The 22,856-nt window shown below is 37.6% G+C and overlaps 1 protein-coding gene across 1 annotated transcript; it reads right to left on the bottom strand.

Moving 5' to 3' along the window:
- Positions 1-84: 84 nt before the first annotated feature.
- On the bottom strand, positions 85-17,176 carry LOC140158043 (E3 ubiquitin-protein ligase parkin-like). Its single transcript, XM_072181290.1, is given in 11 exon segments — positions 85-239; positions 1,570-1,774; positions 2,640-2,668; positions 2,671-2,791; positions 3,160-3,221; positions 4,262-4,398; positions 6,118-6,233; positions 7,282-7,365; positions 8,738-8,862; positions 10,829-10,991; positions 16,834-17,176. Coding segments are annotated over 11 exon segments (1,344 nt in total). The 5' UTR covers positions 17,017-17,176; the 3' UTR covers positions 85-120.
- Between the last annotated feature and the right edge of the window lie 5,680 nt (positions 17,177-22,856).

Below are 22,856 nucleotides of genomic sequence, written 5' to 3'. Positions count from 1 at the left end.
ATATCGCGTTGATCCCATATATAATCTGCCAAATTTTTGTGACAAATAATCCCAAGAAATGATCTTACGGGTATCCTGACAACAATAATACCAGTTGGCTACTTCACCAAGTGCTCTTCATCATCCGTTGACATCAAACCAGTGGTCGGCAATGCACTTAGGATTCCATTCTATCTGACATAGCCAGCACCAGTCAAATTTACACTGTGGTCTTGGGCAAGTCATATGCATACACCCACCTGTCAAAAAATCAGATCAGGGCAAATAAATACATGATGGTTACCGAGGGTTAAAATAGTGAATATTCTCAGCCATCTAGTCGTTAAAATCACGTTGTTGTGTGTGTGTTACCAAGAGTTATCAAACTGGAAAATTTTCCACAAACAAAATGTGAAGATGTTCCACTATAGAGGCACTGCATGCTTTTGTTGATTGGCTCCAAATAAAGGACTTGAACCGGTGTCCTTCACCGTAATCATGGCACAGTGCAGTCCATTCAATCAAACGTTGTCATGAACCTATTTCATCGTAGTGCATTTTTGTTATGTGTGTGAGACAAACTGTTGCCGCAGATTGCAATCATACTTTTGTCAAATGCACTTTAGTAGTCCGTCATATTTACAGTATGATACATCATATGTACAACCTTTATAGCCTTGGTTCAATGCTGATTAATTTTGTTTGGCAAAATCTTATTCTTATTGATAATAATAATAATACATAATATAATGTGCAAAATAAAAAATAAGGATCTAAAACAAATATAATTCAAATATCAATGGGCTATTCCAGTTGAAATCCATACACCTCTATATGGAAGACATGACCTTAGTCTCTCAGACAAGATGTAGATTTCAAATGGGGTTACCTGAATGTGTGACTCCATTTGAAATCTAATCTACACCCCCTGTGTGGGAGCTTAAGGTCATGTCTTCCATACAGGGGTGCATGGATTAGTCTGGAATAGTACTGGAATAGTCCAATTAAGCAGGCGAGTTTTCAGTTGAGATTTAAAATTGTCTGAGCAGAACGGATGGTGTTTGGAATATCGATTCATATACAGCCTTGAGGCTGCTACTGCAAAGGCACCGTCACCAGAGGAAGCCGTTTTGACACAAGGACCCAGTTTGTTGTTGTCCGTGAAATAAGATGTAGGCAGGAGCATAACCATGGATGTTACATGATGTCAAAAGAAGATGCAGGAGCCGTATATTAGGTTTCTACAACTATTCATAGAATTCCAACATGACTTGATATTCTGTGTACATTACAATTACACATGACAGAAATAGGCTGCTCTGATACTATTCAAAAAAACAAAAATCCCAGAAATTATTGTGATCATCCCAAAAGTGTATTGACCATAAAAAAATAAAAACAGCCTAGACAATTTCAGTGTGGTAATTTTGAATATCGCGTGTTGAGAACAGTCTGTTTTTATTCGTTTTTATGGTCAATATGAGTTTATGTTACACATAAAACCAAGTGAATCATGCCTGATAAATATTTTTCTAACATATTAAGGCATAATGTTGCTGGAGACTCCCTTTAACGTAAGAGTAGTCTTACCATCTTTCTCTGTCGGTGTTTTACATTTTGGACACGGTTTAGTCGTCTTCTCTATTGTCTCTTCACTCTGCTGTCTTTCCCATCTGGCATGTTCAGCCCTAATAGAATCGACTCTATAGCTCCTATCATGTGTAGGTCTGGTGTCTGGTGTTGGATGACAGGTACCTTGGTGATAGGGTTCATGACAATCTTTACAGAACACAGCCTGAGGAGAAATTACATATAAACATATCTAAATTATATACCGGATTCTTTCCATGAACCGCACAGGGTGCTTAACAAAGTCATATTGGGTTGGCGCTTATTTTTGACATTGTTCAGGCCTACAATACGTTAAAAAAATGCCCAAAATATTCATCCATCATCATCAGTGTGTTTATTTCAGACCATGGTTCAAATTTGCATGGGCAGCTAATAAACTACAGTATGTCCACTTTGAAAAATGAAAATACCCAGTAAATTACGCAGTTTCTGCGCGCCGTAATGTCAAAAGGAATTAACACACTGCTAGGCGTACACAAATGCATGAGCGTCTTAATACGTGACGCACCATATGCTTACGGAAAATGTGCGTACCTTACTTCGTTCTCCAAAGTGGACAAACTGTAATATCACAGTTTGCTTGTTATAAAGTCACAGGGTGGGCGCTTATTTGGGCATGGGCGGTTAATGGAATGAGTATATGGTATATTACAATTCAGAATGTTGAGGGTATAGGGATCGAAACATTACAACCACTCCACAATCAGCATTCCTCAATATTCTCAACTTGAAAACAAATGAAACATGTACAAAGTAATAGGAGTATGTGTCATTTGATGAAATGAGGTTTCTTCTCTGTGCTCTTCTCTTTGGCCACTATAGCCAGTCGGGCAGCTAACTCATAAAAGTTACCATCACAATAGAAATGTTGCCAGCCATTACAATATATATACCATCAGCTTATTATCATCCTCAATTTATTACCTGCGCAATGCCAGACGGGCAGGTACTTTTGAAAATTTACCTGCCAGACAGCAAAGTCACCCGCCCGTGGCGTTCGGGCAGGTGTTAAAGTACATCCTGCTTACCCCACATCCATGGTTTCCTTGCTGGACGCCGCCACCCGTCTAATCTGATCATCAGCAGGGAAGATACCAGCACCGCATCCTGGTGTTGGACACATTACTCCACCATTCCTGAGCAGACACTCCTCAGCAGCAAACTGCTTGTAGCGTTGGTACTACAAATAAAAGACAATAGGTCATTGTTGACAGATGTCATCTACTCAAATATGCATGTGATCTGTGAAACCCTTCACATGATGTATTATGCTATTTTGTCTGTATATCTGTAGTCCTCGGCAGAATCTCCTCATGTGGAGGCAACATCGCCAACTTTAACTAAAAGAGCATGTCTTGAATGGACATGCAGATATAGAAAGAGACTGAAGGCCAAAACCAAGCATTCTAGAGTAATAATTATACTAAAACCACTAATTTGTGCAAATTGACCAAATTTTAACCCATTTTCTGTGTTTTCCATTTTCTACTCCCAATTTGTGATTTATTTTTTGTTTTTCATAAAATTTACGTAAAATGAATTTCTTACCTGTGCCTCTCCTAGCACTTTAAAGTGATGAATTTCAACAATAAAAGAATTTTCACACCCACCTGAAAAATAAAAGAAACAATATAAAGAAAATTATTATGCAGATAAATTCTGGTTAATTTAATCTGATCATACAGAAAACTCATAGATGGAATTACTGACATTGCGACTACACATATGATCATAGGCTGGGTGGATGACCTGAGGTTGTCTGAGGTCAACCACTGGCAAAGAAGTTGCTTGATGACCCTGTCACAGACCAGGGGTTTGGGGGAAAATTGATAAAAGTCTGGCTTGTGACGAAGTCTGACAAATTCCCTGGCCGTGGGTAGCGTGGCCCAGGGTAAACATGGTCGAGCGGGAAAGCAGCCAACTCATTAAAGCGAGCAAATTTGGATGGATATCGAATAAAGACCAGAAAACACAATTAGATTCAAAAAGGCACTAAAATATAGAATATCAAACACTAAAATTATTTAATTCATTAGTTCCATTTTCTTTTTTTCACTTCTCATTGCACATAATATTTTATTTCATGACCATAGATTTGTTTGTTTTATTTGATACACTTGACATTTAGAAAAGAAAGACATGTTGGCATCAAATATTTTTTTTAAATGAAAGGGACCAAAAATACAAAAGAAAGCCAACTTGACCAAAGAAAGCAAAACTAATTAAATAAATCCTAAATTACTAACCTAATCTACTAATTATATATATAATATTAGTAGATTAGGTTAGTAATTTAGGATTTATTTAATTAGTTTTGCTTTCTTTGGTCAAGTTGGAAACAGAAACACAACTAGGCCTATTGTACAAGTGAATTTTAATTAAGCACAGGCCTCTGCACATTAATATTTCACAATTAACCAATCACAAAACCACAAAAGAGCAATCAATAGTCGGGGTTATATCTACAAATCTAAAGCCCCCCAAATTTTTGGTGAAGGCACAATCCACGACCGGCAGAAATGGGCGGGGCTCTATATACACAGATAGGCACCCAGCCACTAGTATCTGCCGAAAGTGCAAACAAATAAAGAACAAAAGAATGGGAATACTAGTACTGGATTCCCATACATAGATGTGTTTGTTGACTTACTTGGACATGGTAGTGTGTAACCCAACTCATCATGCTGTACAAACTGTCTATCATTGAGTTGTGTAAGGCAGTATTCATGGAAGCACTCTAAGCATATAGTATGTCTGTCTCTGCATGGGAATACTAGTACTGGATTCCTGGCAAAATAATGTACAAGTTCAAATCTTTATTATAATTAGGATCAAGTTCAAAATTGTTCAACTAGCTCTGTCTACATTGTACAATTATTGTGATACTGAAAACAATATTATAATTGGATTTAACAAAATCATACCTCGGCAGTGAACCTACAAGGAAACCATGTGAAGTACTAGAGAAGATATCTTACCCTTCCCAGAATCCTTTGCAACATGATGCATCACCTCATTTCATCAAATGACACTCCCATAATTACTTTGTACAGGTTTCCTTTGTTTTCATGTTGACAATAGACTGGCTAACTATAGGTCGATGGTCAAAAAATATACATATTTTGCAAGAGTTGGCTGTGCTCTGTTCATTGAGGTACTTTTACCCATGTTGCACTATATAGCAAATTTAGTATAGAAAATTGAAATGCATTGTGGGAAGTGTAAGGTATCTTCTTTGGTTTAATATCATAAACTCAGCTCAAAAAGAAACTTACAATTTTTACAACTTGTGAATCACAAGGTCATATCTTAAAATAGTGTCAACCAAAATGAACCAAAATTACACACAGGATTACTTTAATACTCTACTCAAAACACATGTCAGTAACCAAGCAGTTGGCCAACTGACACAACAGCAAAATGCACTGACATGGAACAGCTTCCTGGACTTCCTCCACTTTTACAGCCCAACAGTTGGCACCCAGCACAAAAAATCTGTGAGAATGCACACAAGATCCTTGCACAGATGATAAAACGGTGCTGCTTTCTGCTTTTCATACACTTTTTTCATGAAACAGGGCTGGGCTGTGAATGTGGTTCAGGAAGCTGTTCCATGTCAGTGCATTTTGCTGTTGTGTCAGTTGGATAACTGCTTGGTTACTGACATGTGTTAAGAGTAGAGTATTGAAGTAAACCTGTGTGTAATTTTGGTTAAATTTTATGGACAGGATTTCAAGATATGACCTTGTGAAAAATTATAAGTTTCTTTTTGAGCTCAGTTTATACATATTTACACCTTCCATGAGTCCTACACGATAGGGAAGGTAAGTATTTCAGTTGTCACTAACACATAACACAACATGTGTAGTGATAGACAACAAAGGAATGAGCCCACCTATCCCATGCAACACCTACAATGTATATCATTGCAAAAAGTCGATATTGGAAACAGCCTCCTTTTAAGGTGGTCAGGTTGGTCACAATTAATTTAAATTAAGTTTAACTGTTTTGCGATTTTGTTGCACTATTTTTATCAATTTGATCTTCTTATGCCAGTTTAATTTGAGTTGGAGAACAACCGCATGGCTAAATAATTTTACAGAACCTCGGCATTTCAATTATAAATTTGCCAATTGGAATTTTGTGATCCGATTCTTCCCAAATCATGATTGGGCTTTTGCAGTTGAAATCTATACACCCCCTCTGAAGGACTTGACCTTAATCTACCACACAGGGGATGTGAATTTCAAATAAGGTTACCTGAAAGGGTGGCTCCATTTGAAATCTACACCGCCTGTGTGGGAGATTAAGATGTCTTCCATAGGTGTATGGGTTTCAACTGGAATAGCCCATTTCAAAATCTTCCACACACAGGCAGTGTGAATTTCAAATAGGATTACCTGAAAGTGTAACTCCATTTGAAATCTACACCCCCTGTGTGGGAGATTAAGATCATGTCTTCCATAGGGGGTGTATGGATTTCAACTGAAATATCCCATTTCTTACCTAACATCAGCACATGTAAGACACATGACCTGTCTAGTGTTAGTCTTGATATGCTGCAACACTACAGCCCTCTCATCATCACTGGTGGGATGGTTGCCACATTTGAAGTAAAATTCCTGAAAGAAATAATAATACCCATGAACACACATCTGGCAACACTATTCCTTTATTCATTGGGGTCAGCAAATAAATTCCCTTTTTTAATAATGAATACATTACAATACAAGTTTCTACACAATTAGCCGTAGGCTATGCGGATGTCAAAAATACTTTTTTTGTTATTTTTCTTAGCATGCAATGACAACATTTTTGGCGTGGACAAAAGTCAACACCTGTAAGTTTGAGACTATTAATTTTCGAAATACATGGGACTATACTAGACACCACAACCAAGTAAAAAGACCCCAAAAAGACAAAATTATAGCTAAAAATGTGATTTTCAGGGATTTTGCCCTGCACACTTTTTTCTTGCACACCATGCCAAAAATTCTGTCATTTCAAACTTGTCCCTAGCAAACAAAAGATGGCCCATTTGAAGCCCATCCCTAATACAATGAACATGACTGTATTCAGACAAGAATTTCAGCAAAAAAAATTTGTGAATCGATTCTGGCAAAGTTTGTCTTTTTTTATGCTTACAACCTCAAAGGTTATTTTATTTTAAAGATAAAAATCAAATGACTTTTCAAGAATCATTTGATTCCTGCACTGTGTGGCAAAATTCCAAATCGGGTTTAACACAACAAGGGTAGTTTACCATGAAACATTTCTGTTACAGAAGTACAGAAATTATATCAAATACAGGAAATTATGTTTTGTTAAGGGGGTACTACACCCCTGCCTAATTTTGTGCCTATTTTTGCATTTTTCTCAAAAATTATAGCGCATTGATGACAAGTAAGATATGTATATTATAGGGACAAGGACTACAACTACTGCACTGGAAATTTTATTTCAGCACAGACAACTTATTTGTCACCAATGCCCTATAATTTTAGAGAAAAATGCACAGATAGGCACAAAATTGGCCAAGTGTGTAGCACCCCCTTAACACACTGTTTCGTCCGAAACCATCGGACATCATCTGGATGGATAATCTATACCAAGATTTCTACTGCAGGTTGTCGAATTTGATTAGTAATCTGTGATTCTGTTAATACTTACACTAGTGTTTCCATGGCAACCATCCGTCTGACAGGTTCCTTTGACAGCACCAGCCAGCAGTACATCCTCCCAACAAGTAGGATCCTTTAATGTTTCAAATTAGGTACATATATTCTGTCATTATACTCATAACTTTGTTAATCCAGAGGCAAGGTGTTGGCCTTTCAACAACAACAACATAAACAACAATATAACAACAGCAACAAAATATGTCACTGAAATATTTAAAAATATCTATAAAGATTTATTAGACAATGGGTTATTCCAGTTAAAATCCAAACACATGTTCAGCTGCAGCACCTACATGTAGATACTGAAGGGATGCAAACAAAATTGCTTCGCTAGCCCAATATCGCAAAAGTTGGAGGAAACATGTAGTTGCCTGCTCCACAGCTGACTGATGAAGATGATGACATATATAGGCTGCTTTGTCTGAAGTTGAGAGTAACGCCACATTGGATTTTGCAGTAGCATATTTGAATCATGCACCCTAGCCTAATCCCATGGGTGTATACATTGTACACACACACATGTATAAGGCGATTTGTCCATACGGTGGCTCCGCAACCGTGTTAACGTACTAATTTGAATCTGCCACTGTGAAATCCAACATTACTTTTAACTTAAGTCGACTAGACATATAATGTATATAGTGGTAACATTCTCAGGGCTAAAAAAGCACACTGTTTATCCTAAAGTGGCAAAGTTACTTAAGTTTTGAGAACTGAAATAATGGCATCCAGCTACCTACAAAAAAGTAAACTGCAAACAAATGTCATGCATGACACCAAAATTTTGTTAGACAAAAACCTATATTGCAAATTAAACTGTGTTACATGTACATGTGGACCACCTTGCAAATTCTAAAGCTATTCACATGCTATATTACATGTAGTTCTATGTTATTATCATTCCATCTTTGATGACATGAGAGTGTTTTAATGAGACAGGTGCCCTGTTCATACCGTATTTAAATCAAATAAACGCCCGGGCGTTACATTTTCCCCAAGGGGGCGTTTATTCAAGGTCAATTTTAGAACGATAATTCCCATTAAAATCATTAGGTAAACTAAAACACACGCTAAAATGACGAACTATGAACTAGAAACACTGAATTCTGGTTCACTTCCGGTTTTCTGATCCAATTATTGACCCTATTATCGACCATGTGCGCAACTTGGTAAGCTTACTACACAAGATAGCATGGAAATATCTGCATTGTTGAAACATCTTGGTTGAAAAAAGTGGTGGGGGCGTTTATTTGAGGGGGGCGACTATTTGACGAAATACGGTAATTCTTAGCAAATTCATATATGCATGCTGTATTGATTGCAAGTTTATTTGCTCTATTGCATTCACACCCACACACATCCTCTGACAGTAATGAAATGTGTCCAGGTGTGACGTCGCAAGGTGTCACTATAGCTGGAACGTACAATGTATACTGAATACTGACCTGATGTACAGTAAATGAACCTTGCTTGCACTGGCTGCAGCACACACGCAGCTTTCCTGGCTGGATTGATTTGCATGGCACACCACAGTACACATAAACCCAAGGTTTCAAACACCAACTTGCACCTGTAATAGAAATACAAGGGTCAGCTGTGATACACAGAGTCTGTATTCTCAAATTGCTGACTGCTATTTATAGAGCTTTCTCTGTCTATGATACTGTCCTATGCTCAGTGTATACCTTTTTCGCCTTTTCCATCATGCACTATTCCAGGGGTGTGACATAATATACGAACACCTGTAAGGGCTCATACCTATTTGCCAGTGCACAGCCTTCCCCAGCCAAGCTGTAGCTTGCTTCATCAGCTTACTGCAACCACAATGCTTAAGCTCCTATTGAATGAGGGATTCCCCAGCCAAGCTGGGGAAAGCGGGGATTTGCCATTTGGTCTAATATTATTTGGTCTAATATCCATTTCATCTACATCCATTTCGTCTAAACCCATTAGGTCTATATCCACTACGTCTAATAACCATTTGGTCCTTTAACCATTTGGTCCGATAACTATTTGGTCCGATAACCATTTAGTCTAATAACCAATAAGTCTAAAACCATTTAGTCTAACAACCATTTAGTCTAATACTCATTTGGTCTATAACCAATAGGTCTAATAGCCATTTGGTCTAATAGCCATTTGGTCTACACACCATTTAGTCTTACAGGCATTTAGTTCATTAATAAATAGACGAAATGGTATTAGACTAACTGGTTATTAGACCATACGAGTATTAGACCTAATGGTTATTAGACCAAAGGGTTATTAGACCAAATGGTTATTAAAGAAATATTAGACCAAATGGTTATTAGACTATATGGTTAGTAGACATACCGGTTAGTAGACCAAACAATAAATGGACATTAGACTATATGATTATTAGACTAAGTGGCAATTAGCCTTTCTGGTAATAGACCAATTGAATATAGACTAAACAGGAATTAGACCAAATGGTATTAGACCAAATGGCAATAGACCGGGAAAGCTGCATGGTGGTATTTAGGTATACATGTATGGGCCCTAAAAATCATACTAATTATTATTAGGGCCTTAATCATGTTTCACCTAAGTTCATCACAGTTTAACAACGATGCATCCACGTCGTCAGCGTGGTTTAGCTGCCCGAGCGAAGTAAACCACACAGACGTGCAGGACGCAAGTTGTTAAATGGTGATGAACAACGGTGAAACATGATTTAATATTTTCAACATCGAAAACAAGATAAAGATTGTCTCATTCACATGAATGAGTCACTGTCACTCAACAGTACAAGAAGATCAATGATTTCCCTGTTGATATCAGCAATAAGATGACAATAAAATGGCAATGTTTAACTTTTTCTCCAAAATAATGAATTCAACAATGAACAGTGTACACACATAGTCCAGGCATGACGAATTGTACACGTGTGTAAGCCATGGGTTCAGTTTTGGCTGTATCGCATAGCAGTTTGCTCTATACTGCTACCCAAATTTACATTTGCACTTTTTATAATGCTTTAGAATATGAAAGTACATTGTATCCTAATTATGATGAATTAGCCAAAATCTGCAACACAAAATTTTTAAACGAATTTGAACCCTGTGTAAGCACGCTTCCGATAAACTGCATTTGTGTAAAAAATGTGGATTCATCAACAATTAAGGGGGTACTACACCCCTCAATAAATTTGTGATTATTTTTGCATTTTTCTCAAAAACTAATTTAAGGATCTGGTAACAAAAGTTATGTATATTATAGGGGCAAGGAATCCAATTGCTACACTGAAATTTCAGTGCCCCAAGACAAGCAGTTCGATACTTGTGATAGAAAATGAGGTACCGCTAGAATGTACCTCATTTCCTATCATATTTACTGAACGGTTTGTCTTGATTCACTGAAATTTCAGTGTAGTAATTGGATTCCTTGCCCCAATAATATATATAACTTTTGTTACCAATGTGTTATTATTTTTTGAGAAAAATGCAAAAATAATCACAAATTACAAAGGTGTAGTACCCCCTTAACAATGTTTGGCTCCTGTACAAATCATTTACCTTTGCTCACTTCTGCTTGCTCTTCATCATGATCACCCAAGTCATCAATATGAGAATGCAATGAGGTAAAGGCTCCTTCCTGGTCTATGCTAGATGTGCTGACATCAACCGCTAGTGGTCTACACACACCAAATAATGTGGTATTTTCATCAATATCACAATTCTATTTGAAAAGTAAACAAAAGAAGCAATGCAATTTATCAGCACTATAGAGCCCTGCGCGTAGTGTCCAACGCATGAACACACAGATCATTTGTACCCACAAGATGGCCAAAGGCTGACAGCCTCTATTGGTACAATTGGTGGCTATGTGACAACAGGGTTGCCACAAGATTTCAGCCCGAATCGCGGGTCAAATAATCGAAAAAGTCGCCCAATTTTTCACTAAACCATTGGTTTCTATGGGGCAGGAAACTAGCGGAGTCGCGGGAGCCAATATTGAAAAGTCGCCCAATTTTTTTCTTAACCATTGGTTTCTATGGGACCGGAAATTGTCGAAAGTCGCGGGGAAAATCTTCAAAAGTCGCCCAATTGGGCTACCAAATCGCGGGTTTGGCAACCCTGTGTGACAAGATCTGATCCACTACGACCAAAGTCGGAAATTTGAACAATCGAGATACCGTATTTATTATTAATTCAAGCACTTTTGCTTAAAATAAATCCATTGAAAAAGTACTTAATTTTTAGCTTTCGCCGTCTGCGCCGACGGCTTAATCACAAGTGACATGGTCCACTGCTTTTCCCGCAAAACTGCTTGTTGACATTTCACATAAGTGACAATAGTTTTAGCAGTGGATCTTGGATATAATATGTACTAACTTGGTAAGTACATATGGTACCGTAAACGTTCGCCTAATGGCGCCATTGGCTCCCTTGACATTTACTGGAATTTTAGACACAAACTAAAAGTGCCCTCCCATAAAAATCCCACCAGCAAATAAGGGCACATACCCTTAATTCTTGTTTTGGAATTTTAGAGGAGGGAGCTAAACAATTAAACCCAAGGCAAAATTAAGCGAAAGTTTATGGTACAGTGTATGTGGCCGACTGGCCGTACACTACGAATGAGCCATAAAGTCAGCAAATTGTATTCACGAGTTACAGTGTAAAATGTGTGTGAACTGAGGTCATATTCATAGGTACCGTACCTCAATTTGGTGTGACATGTTTCTCATTTGATAGCCTTTTAAAATAAACCATACAAATAATCCAATAATCCTATTGCTGAAGAGGATAATTTATAATCTTCTAACGGTACCTATTTCTATATAGAATCCTTAAATAGTTGTAGTCTTTGTTTGCTTTGGTAGGTATGCCCACATTGCTTATTATAGAAGGCATCCTTCAACTCCCATCTGTGACCACAGAAATGGCTTAACTGTGTAATCCCCACAGGAAAATACAAAAATTTGAAATTTGGACACCAGAAACATTTCGTTGAAAGTCAAAATATGTCGATTGGTATGTACATGTACCTTGATACAGAAGTTATTTTTTCAAATTACAATCGCTTTTCTGTAAAATGGATCGCTGTGCTGAAAAATGTTGCATACAAGCTTTTTTTATACAGTACCATCATCATTGTCTATGGTCACAGAATTTGGAAAAAGACATTTGCCCATAACTTTGCTAATTTTTGTCCTACAGACATGGTTGACCCCTCATTTTTTAAGTTAAAAAAGTTAATCACCTTTCGAAAACAAAACAATGGTGTCATGCTTCCATGTAAACCCTATGGGGAAAATTAGTAACGGTTGTAACATATTTGTTGTATTGACAGTTCTTGACGCACAAGAGGACGAAAAATGAATAAAAGACTGAGCGTTGAAAATTTGACTATGCATGGTCTTTGGTTTAATTTTCTTAGGTTAACACCATTGATTGCTTCATAATAAACCAGGTGCAGGCACTGTTTGATCCATACCATGGCTAGGAGATGGGTTACAATGTCGTAACGGTTGTAACGTGCGTCAATGTTACCTACAACCATTACAATTTACTTAGACAAAATGTCATGAAACTGAAAAAATTAACAATATTTCATTTTTTTTCATATTATCCAAGGTGTCATAATCAAGTTGGTTATGAAATTGAAAATTATGAAATACTCACTTCTATGTAAATATATAGTTCAGGAGATCTCTTGACGCACAAAAGTGGCATATTTCTGTGCATCAATGGTTGACGCACATGTCAATTTAATGATATTTAACTTACAAAATGAACCAAATAATCACAGTAGGCCCTAGGGTAAGGTTTTGTCTTATGATTGTCATAGTTCCTCTTATTAATTATAACAAACCTGGATAAAATATCATTCATGATTGTTAATGTTTCATAACATTTAATGTTGTAACAGTTGTAACATTTTAGCGGTTGTAACATTGACGCACATTGCAACCTTATGACGTTGTACCCACATCCGAACCCCGATGGATCACAGAGTACCTACACTTGGTTTGTATTGAAGGAATCAATAATGTTTTAAACCTAGCCTAGAAAACCATAGCACAGCTGACCATACATTTTGTACAGGGTCAACTTTTCAAAAGACAACCTTTTATCTGTTGTGCGTCAAAAGTCATGTTATTGTTACAACCGTTGGCGTTATTGTGTTACAACCGTTTATTTTTCCCCGGTATAGGGTTTATGTGGACAAAATTATCAAAATGTAGGCAGGGCATTGAATTTTTGCTCGCTATCTCCTTACTTATATAATTAACGATTAACTAGGTATGCTAGGTGAATTCAAATTTGCCATCAAACTGCATCATTTTATATATCAAATCAAAGCCCTTGAGTAAACAAAGCCAAAACTGAAAACCATTTTTTCATAGCATTTTCCGTAGCAAAGTTACATCTTGTCAAAGATTGACTTTCATCAAAAAGTTTCAGCTAGCAAAATTCTCCAAAACGGCATTTCGGGGGTGTTTCTAGATCTTAGTCTCATTATGATAGCAGCTTTTTTTAATGGAACTGCTATCCAAATCCCTCTAAAATTCCATGTGCGAGTGACTTATCACCATAAAAAATCATATATTTGGGTCAAGTGAAGTATAGAAAACATATTTACATGTAGGTTTCCTTCTTCGGGCACTTGTTTTAAATTTCTATGTAAATATGCATTGACATTGTCGGCGAATTTGGCTGACTAGCAAATGTGTTAACTTAGGTTTGCCTGGGTTACCTAGATTAACAATGACCTAAATTAAACTACATGTATCATTGTATGAAAATAAATAAGGAACAAAAATTAGGGCAATAAAACCTAGGGGGGTCTCATTTAGTCATTATCTCTCTCTGAATCTGAATATATACTGCATAACACTCCTGGTGGAGTCATACACGCAGGATGAGGTGTCTTGTATGAAATTAACTAGTCTTGTTGGTTGAGGTGGCTTATGACGGCTGTTTTAAATTGCTTGGTGTCTTCTATGGTGGTTACTGAGTAGGGAAGTGAGTTCCAATCTTTGACTGTTTGGGGGAAAAACTGTATTTGTGACAGTTCTTGTTAGATGTGATGAGTTGATAGCAGTTGGGATGTTGGTGCCGTGACAGGCGTCGGACCCGGCAGAAGGAGGTCATTCACCGGCAGAGGCGAGGAGGTTTTGTCTTGACTTCTGGAGAACTGATAATCTGCTTACTGTCCTTCTGTTCTTGAGTGAGTTCCATTGAAGGTTGGTGAGAATTTCAGTAACACTGCTGTGTCTGGAGTAGTCATTGACGACAAACCTTGCGGCTCTGCGTTGAATTTTTTCTAATTTGTTAATAAGATCCTGTGTATGGGGTCCCAAACTGAAGATGAGTACTCCAAGAGTGGGCGAACTAAGGTGAAATATGCATTTTCTTTGATGGATTTGTTGCAAGAGTAAAGGTTCCTTTTTATGAAGCCAAGGGATCTATTTGCAGAAGATGTAATACGGTTGATGTGTTTATTCCAGGTTAGGTTGTTAGTAATATCAACTCCAAGATAAGCGTGACACGCCGTGGATTCCAGTGGGGATTGTCCTAGGGTGTAATTGTAGACCTTGGGATTACGAACATGTGTAATCCGCATGACAAAGCACTTTTTGGTGTTGAAGTGCATTTGCCAATCATCCTGCCACTGGGCCAGGGTGTCAAGGTCATCTTGGAGTTGATCCTGGTCAAATTGATTAGAAATATTACGGTACATAACAAAATCGTCCGCGAACAGTTTAACTTCAGAAGTAATATTATTGGGCAGGTCATTAATGAACGCTAAAAAAAGCAAGGGTCCCAGCACCGTACCCTGGGGAACGCCAGAAGTCGCCTCTGTCCAAGTCGAGTGCTCGCCCCCCGACAACGAGCCTCTGGGTACGGTGGGTGAGAAAATTTGAGATCCAAGTGAAGGTTTTGTTTCTAATACCATATAAGTTTATTTAAGAGACGTTTGTTGGGGACGGTATCAAATGCTTTTGCGAAATCCATAATAATCATATCAATTTGGGATCTGGAATTGAGGGAAGACGCAAGGTCATTGACTGTAAGTATTAATTGAGATTCACATGAATGGTGTTTCCTAAAACCGTGCTGTTTATTGGTGAGGATGGAATGTTTATCAAAGTGAGACATTATTTGGGAATGGATAATATGTTCAAGGGTTTTGCAACAAATGGAAGTCAACAAGCGGGCCTATAATTGGAAGCAACTGAGCGATCACCTTTTTTGAAAACAGGGGAGATGTTAGCACAAAGCCAGGAAGATGGTAGGTTACCTGTGTCCAAAGACTTTTGGAAAATCAAACAAAGAGCAGGGGCCACCTCATCAGCAGCGAGTTTGAGAATTTGGGCAGGTACACCATCTGGGCGGAAGCCTTATTTGGCTTAAGATCTTTTAAAAAGCTTAACAACTCCCTCAACTGAAATCTCAAAGTCGGGCATGGATGGAACATTTATACTGGGTGAAGTAGGAGGGCGTAGCTTTCTCCTGAGTGAAAACCTTTTTAAAAGTATCATTGAGTATGTTAGCCTTCTGGATATTTCCAGAAACAATTACACCATCCTTTTTCAGGGAGGGGACTCCACAAGAGTCATTTTTTAGGCTCTTTATGAATGACCAGAATCTTTTGAGGAGTCAAGACACACTGAATTAATATATTTCCTGTATGATTTTCTAGTTTCATTATAAGTCACTTTCCTTTGGTTCTGAAAATTTTCAAAGGTGTCAGGTGTTGGTTGTTTACGCCAACTGTTGTATGCCCTTTGTTTTTTCTATGTAAGCGCTTGATACCTTTACCAATCCAAGGGGTCAGGTTCTTTTTGCTGACCATTCGAGCTGGTACATGGGCATCCATGACATCTTTGATTTTATTTTCAAAATCCGTATACATACTTTCGACAGTTGAATTGGAACTATCATTGGTTGTAAGATAATTACTGAACTCAAGGAGGTCAGCTTTTATAACACTGACATCAGCCTTGTGATAGCTGTACACTTTTCTTGGTTTAGGTTTAACAGTTATGGGTTTTGAGTTTACAACAATCAGGGGAATACCGTCGTGATCCGAAATGCCTGGTATCACAGTTGAGCTCTCCACTAAGGAGGAATTGGTGGTAAAAAAAGAGATCAAGGATATTATCAATTACTGTGGAAACACCATATGATGAATGCATGAATGACATGAATGATCATGATGATGTAATTATAAAGTTATTTTTTTATTACTCCCATGGTCCAAGCTGTGCGACAAGCGTAGACGAGTGTACACACAGAATAAACAATCATGCTGATTAGCTGATGCAGATCAACGCACTTGACAACAAGCGGGTGGGCCCTTGGTCTTCGGCGCGGCGCGTAGGAGGTGACCTTGTAACGTCTACGCGATCGCAATTCACCAGCGCGTACCCGGACCACGGAAGTAATAAAAAATTAACTTTAGCATGTTTAAAAATTATCATGCATGCATTATGTTCATGATGAATACATGGAATATAAAATGTGTTACTGTCACAAAAACATGACAAACATAGCTAAGGCAAGCCTACCTCAATAACCAATTTGTCACTTAGTTCCCTCCCAGAAAATATAAGCTTCAGGTTTTCCAGGTTAACATATTTGTGTTGGTCCACGATGTGACGTTTCAAATCCAAAACTGTCCACGACTTGTTCACGTTCTCAAGCAAGACTGCCGAATTTTGACCCGTAAGTTTGACGAACACTTTCAACATGGTTTCTTTTCTCTACGAAATATTGCACATATTAAATAATTTCAGCAAACCTTCTTTGCGGTCTTGTCAGTCTATTTTCAATTTTGATAAATGTTCCACAATGATGCCCGACCACAATTCACAAAGGACCATACACCCAAAAAAGGGCACCAAAAATAGCTGCAGCGCGCATCCATTATCTACAAGTTAATGAAATGTATTCCTTTTTAGAAGCACGGCACCACTTCACCATCCTTGTCCCTGCCCTGCTATTTGATTGATTGAATACAAAGTAACATTTCCTTTCCATATTGAAGAGTTCTAATCTAGTTACACAGCCGTGACGTTAGTCACGGCTGTGTCTTTTTTCTTACAGGTTCTTACACAGCCGTGACGTTAGTCACGGCTGTGTCTTTTTTCTTACAGGTTCTTCTTCTTCTTTCTTTCTTCTTTCTGTCAACCATTACATTTGCTCTAGCACTCACATGCTTACATCGATTTTGACTTAACTTGGTCACAATGATCATTGACCGTGCCCCTACATGTCACATGAAACTTGTGGGGTCAAAGGTCATGCAGGGGTCTGAGGGGTCAAAAACGTGATTTCAACTAAAATGCATCTTCTCCCACAACTTACGTTGGACAGTAACCCCACTTGCACACGTGCATTGTTATTACCCAGTGTTTATGTGGTGTACACAGATTTGGGGTCAAAGGTCATTAAGGGGTCACTTCCGGTATAAAACGAAAAACCTTCAAAAAATTTTATTAGCTAAGTAAAACATAGCACAGTAATGGTATGTTCACATATGATCTGCAGTCACCCAATGTATATGTGGTATTTTTTTATTTGGGGTCAAAGCTCATTAAGGGGTCACTTCCGGTATAAAAAGAAATACCTTTAAAATGCATCTTCTTCCACAAATTATGTGGGACAGAGACGCCACTTGCACACATGCATTGTTATTACCCAGTGTCTATGGGGTGTACACAGATTTGGGGTCAAAGGTCATTAAAGGGTCACTTCCGGTATAAAACGAAATACCTTCAAAAATTTTTATTAGCTAAGTAAAACATGGGACAGTAACGGTATGTTCACACATGATCTTCAGTCACCCAATGTATATGTGGTATTTTTTTATTTGGGGTCAAATCTTATTAAGAGGTCACTTCCGGTATAAAACGAAATACCTTTAAAATGCATCTTCTTCCACAGATTCTGTAGGACAGTGACGCCACTTGCACACATGCATTGTTATTACCCAGTGTCTATGGGGTGTATACAGATTTGGGGTCAAAGCTCATTAAGAGGTCACTTCCGGTATAAAACGAAAAACCTTCAAAAATGTTTATTTGCTAAGAAAAACATAGGACAGTAACGGTATATCACACATGAATTGTGGTTACCCAATTCATATGCGGTATTTTTTTATTTGGGGTCAAATGTCATTAAGGGGTCACTTCCGGTCTGAGACGAAAAACCTTCAAAATGCCCCTTCTGCCACAAATAACATGGCAAAGTGATGCCACGTGCACACATACATTGACATTAGCCAATGTCTATGGGGTTTTCATATATTTTGGGGTCAAAGGTCATTAAGGGGTAACAACACGGCTGTGTTCGTGGTCTTAGACCACAGCTAAGTCTAGTTCTTCTTCTTTCTTTCTTCTTTCTGTCAACCATTACATTTGCTCTAGCACTCACATGCTTACATCGATTTTGACCTAACTTGGTCACAATGATCATAGACCGTGCCCCTACATGTCACATGAAACTTGTGGGATCAAAGGTCACGCAGGGGTCATAGGGGTCAAAAACGTGATTTCAACTCAAAATGCATCTTCTCCTACAAATTACGTAGGACAGTGACACCACTTGCACACATGCATTGTAATTACCAAGTGTCTATGTGGTGTACACAGATTTGGGGTCAAATGTCATTAAGGGGTCACTTCCGGTATAAAACAAAAAGCCTTTAAAAAATTGTATTAGCTAAGTAAAACATAGCACAGTAACGGTATGTTCATATATGATCTGCAGTCACCCAATGTATATGTGGTATTTTTTTTTATTTGGGGTCAAAGCTCATTAAGGGGTCACTTCCGGTATAAAACAAAATACCTTTAAAATGCATCTTCTTCCACAGATTCTGTAGGACAGTGACGCCACTTGCACACATGCATTGTTATTACCCAGTGTCTATGGGGTGTACACAGATTTTGGGTCAAAGGTCATTAAGGGGTCACTTCCGGTATAAAATGAAAAACCTTCAAATTTTTTTATTGGCTAAGAAAAACATAGGACAGTAACCGTATGTTCACACATGATCTGCAGTCACTCAATGTATATGTGGTATTTTTTTATTCGGGGTCAAATTTCATTAAGGGGTCACTTCCGGTATAAAACGAAATACCTTTAAAATGCATCTTCTTCCACAGATTATGTAGGACAGTGACGCCACTTGCACACATGCATTGTTATTACACAGTGTCTATGGGGTGTACACAGATTTGGGGTCAAAGGTCATTAAGGGATCATTTCCGGTATAAACCGAAATACCTTCAAATGCCCCTTCTGCCACAAAAAGCATAGCAAAGTGATGCCACATGGACACGTGCTTTGACATTAGCCAATGTCTATGGGGTTTTCATATATTTTGGGGTCAAATGTGATTAAGGGGTCACAACACGGCTGTGTTCGTGGTCTTAGACCACAGCTAAGTCTAGTTTGATTTTACTGACGATTGGATAATATTAAAATCACTATTGCATTAAAATCTTGTATCTGGCTCTTTGATATAAATTGATGATTATGAATCAAATTGCTTCAGAATCTCACATAAAAGAGAAAAGAAAAGAAAAGAAAAGAAAAGAAAAGAAAAGAAAAGAAAAGAAAAGAAAAGAAAAGAAAAGAAAAGAAAAGAAAAGAAAAGAAAAGAAAAAAAGAAAAGAAAAGAAAAGAAAAGAAAAGAAAAGAAAAAAGAAAAGAAAGAAAAGGAAAGGAAAGGAAAGGAAAGGAAAGGAAAGGAAAGGAAAGGAAAGAAAAGAAAAGAAAAGAAAAGAAAAGAAAAGAAAAGAAAAGAAAAGAAAAGAAAAAGAAAAAAGAAAAGAAAAGAAAAGAAAAGAAAAGAAAAGAAAAGAAAAGAAAAGAAAAGAAAAGAAAAGAAAAGAAAAGAAAAGAAAGAAAAGAAAAGAAAAGAAAAGAAAAGAAAAGAAAAGAAAAGAAAAAGAAATGAATTATGAAGAGATTTTAAGGGGTCCCCGTTTTGGGGGGTCCTCGTCTTACAGATTACCCTGCATGATGGGTCAATCTGTAAAACGGGGACCCCTCAAAGTTCGTTTGTAACATTATGAAGAAATATCAAAGGATCCCCGTTTGTCAATCTGTAAAAACGGGGACCCCAAAAACGGGGACCCCCTAGAAATTTGTCAGTAGCTTTCAGGGGTGATTTTATGCGGTCCCCGTTTTGGGGGTCTCCGTTTTACAGATTACCCTGGGTCAATCTGTGAAACGGGGACCCCAAAGTTTTGTATGTTGGACAAAAAGAAGTCCTTTCCCAGCAAACACAAAAACGTTTTAAAAACGTTTTAAATAAGTTATATTTTGGCTTGTGGTTTAGGTAAAAACGTTTTAATAACATTAAAATGTCGGGTTATATAAAGGTCATGATAACGTTTTAAAACGTTTTGTATGAAAACACACTACAACAATATTTTTTAAATGTTTTCAAAAATGTTATTGTAAACTATTTTTGCAAACATTTTTGCCAAATATTGTGTCAATACTTAAATAACATTATGTTAAAATATTTGAACCCAGCAAACACAGAAATGTTCTTAAAATGTTTTTTCAAAACCTTTTAATAACATTTAAATGTCGGGTTATATAAAGGTCATGAAAACGTTTTTAAAACGTTATTGAAAACATTTTGGGAAAACATTTTTCACAAAATATTTTTTCAACCCCAAAATAACATTCTGTTTAGAATGTTTTGTATCAAGTTTTCAAGAATGTTTTTGGAATGTTATTAAAACGTTTTTATACCCTTTATATAACCCGACATTTAAACGTTTTCTGTAAAATATTTTTGTTTGCTGAGCAGTAGATTATCAAAAATGTTTTTTTAAGGTTATGAAAACGTTTTATACTCTTAATATACCCTTTATATAACCCGACATTTAAACGTTTTCTGACAACCTTTTATAACCTTTTGCGAATGATGTCGAAAACGTTTTGTGTTTGCTGGGTTAATTACTACTTTCATAAATTGAAATTGATCCTAATCATGACGCCATGGTGAATACCAGATATATTGATATAAAATTGGATCGATTGAGCCCATATTTATCGGTCGAGCTATGAGTTTTAGTCGAGTATTTTAAAACTCATAGCGAGACCAATAAATATTGGGCGAGAAGCATCCAATTTTATCATTATTATGTGTTGGCTCTAATATTTTCACACACTTGGATTCATCAAAACATAATAATGGCTAGATTTGGACACTCATCAGTCAAAAATAGGGGTCCCGTTTTTGAGGTCCCCGTTTTACAGATTGCTCTCTGGGTCAATCTGCAAAAAGTTGTAAAATGGGCGCCTCTAGAAATTTTTCAATAGGCCTAGCTTTATGGGACGGTGATTTTAAGGGTAAGCGGTTCCGTTTTTGGATCCCCATTTTAGTAGTCGGGCCATTTCGGGGTCCTTGTTTTATATATATACACCCGGTCCATAGCATTTTATTTGGTACACTTTATACCAAATCGAATATTATGGGGATGTTAAAGGCATAATTATCTGCTTATAATGTACGATCTTATAAAATAACTGACATTATGCTTGACAAAACCAAGTGAAATTTTAACTCACTACAATATTTCGTCCTACGCATCGGAGGACTTCATCAGGTATGACTGATCTGGTCATCTGATCCACTTTTTTTTTTTTATTTATAACATTCGGCCGAAGCCGGGAATCCCAATAGTGCTCAGAGGCTACTAAATTTAAGGGACGCCATCCGGATATAACAGGGATATGGGAAGAGGTCCGATTTTAGATGCAGGAGGAAAACCGGAGCACCCGGCGAAAAACCTGCGAGGACGAGCATGGATCGGCAACCAAACTCACATGTGGCGCCGCGGGGAATTGAACCCGGGCCACAGTGGTGAGAAGCGAGTGAGAAGACCACTACACTAACCCGCCCTCCCTTGAGACTGGTTTCCGGTGTTGTTTAACCTCTTTTCCAGTCTTTAAAAGTGGGTCGTAAACGTGGCTTATAGGAAGTATGTGCCCTCCTCTCTGTTCAAGGTCTTACTCCCCCTTCTTCTTATCTCCATGGCTTCTCGAACCCCTCTAGACCTCCTGTCGTGCATGCTCCCGCCCAAGGATCTTGTTCATCCCAATTTATTTGGGATCAGCCCTATTATAGCAAATTTATTCATGGAGTTCCTAGAACAGCAGGCTATTGCGACCGTGCCCATCGAATGTAATACCCCGTTTACATTGGGCAAAAGTCGTAATCGACTTAAGCTGTATTTTGAATTACGACAGCAGATTAATTCGTTTGGTGGGTGTTTAGGCCTACACTACATTGGCTGATTTCGATTCGAAATTCGCATTCACAAATATCGAATTCGTTTGTTACCAGTGGTTACGGCAGGTAAATACGAATTCAACAACGTGTTCGTTTACATTAGCGAAAAGTCGTAATTAATGACGACTTATTCGAATTCACTTGAAATGAATGATGATACAATTCATCATTGGAATTACGACTTTTGAATTACGATTAATTACGACTGTACCTGTTTACACTTATGATACGAATTAAGTCGATTACGACTTTAGTGAATTCGATTACGAC

Source organism: Amphiura filiformis, chromosome 7 (assembly GCF_039555335.1).
Source record: "Amphiura filiformis chromosome 7, Afil_fr2py, whole genome shotgun sequence".
Taxonomy (NCBI): Eukaryota; Metazoa; Echinodermata; class Ophiuroidea; order Amphilepidida; family Amphiuridae; genus Amphiura; species Amphiura filiformis.
The sequence above is the reverse complement of the archived record's forward strand: the minus strand, read 5'-3'. Positions and strand labels throughout refer to the sequence as shown.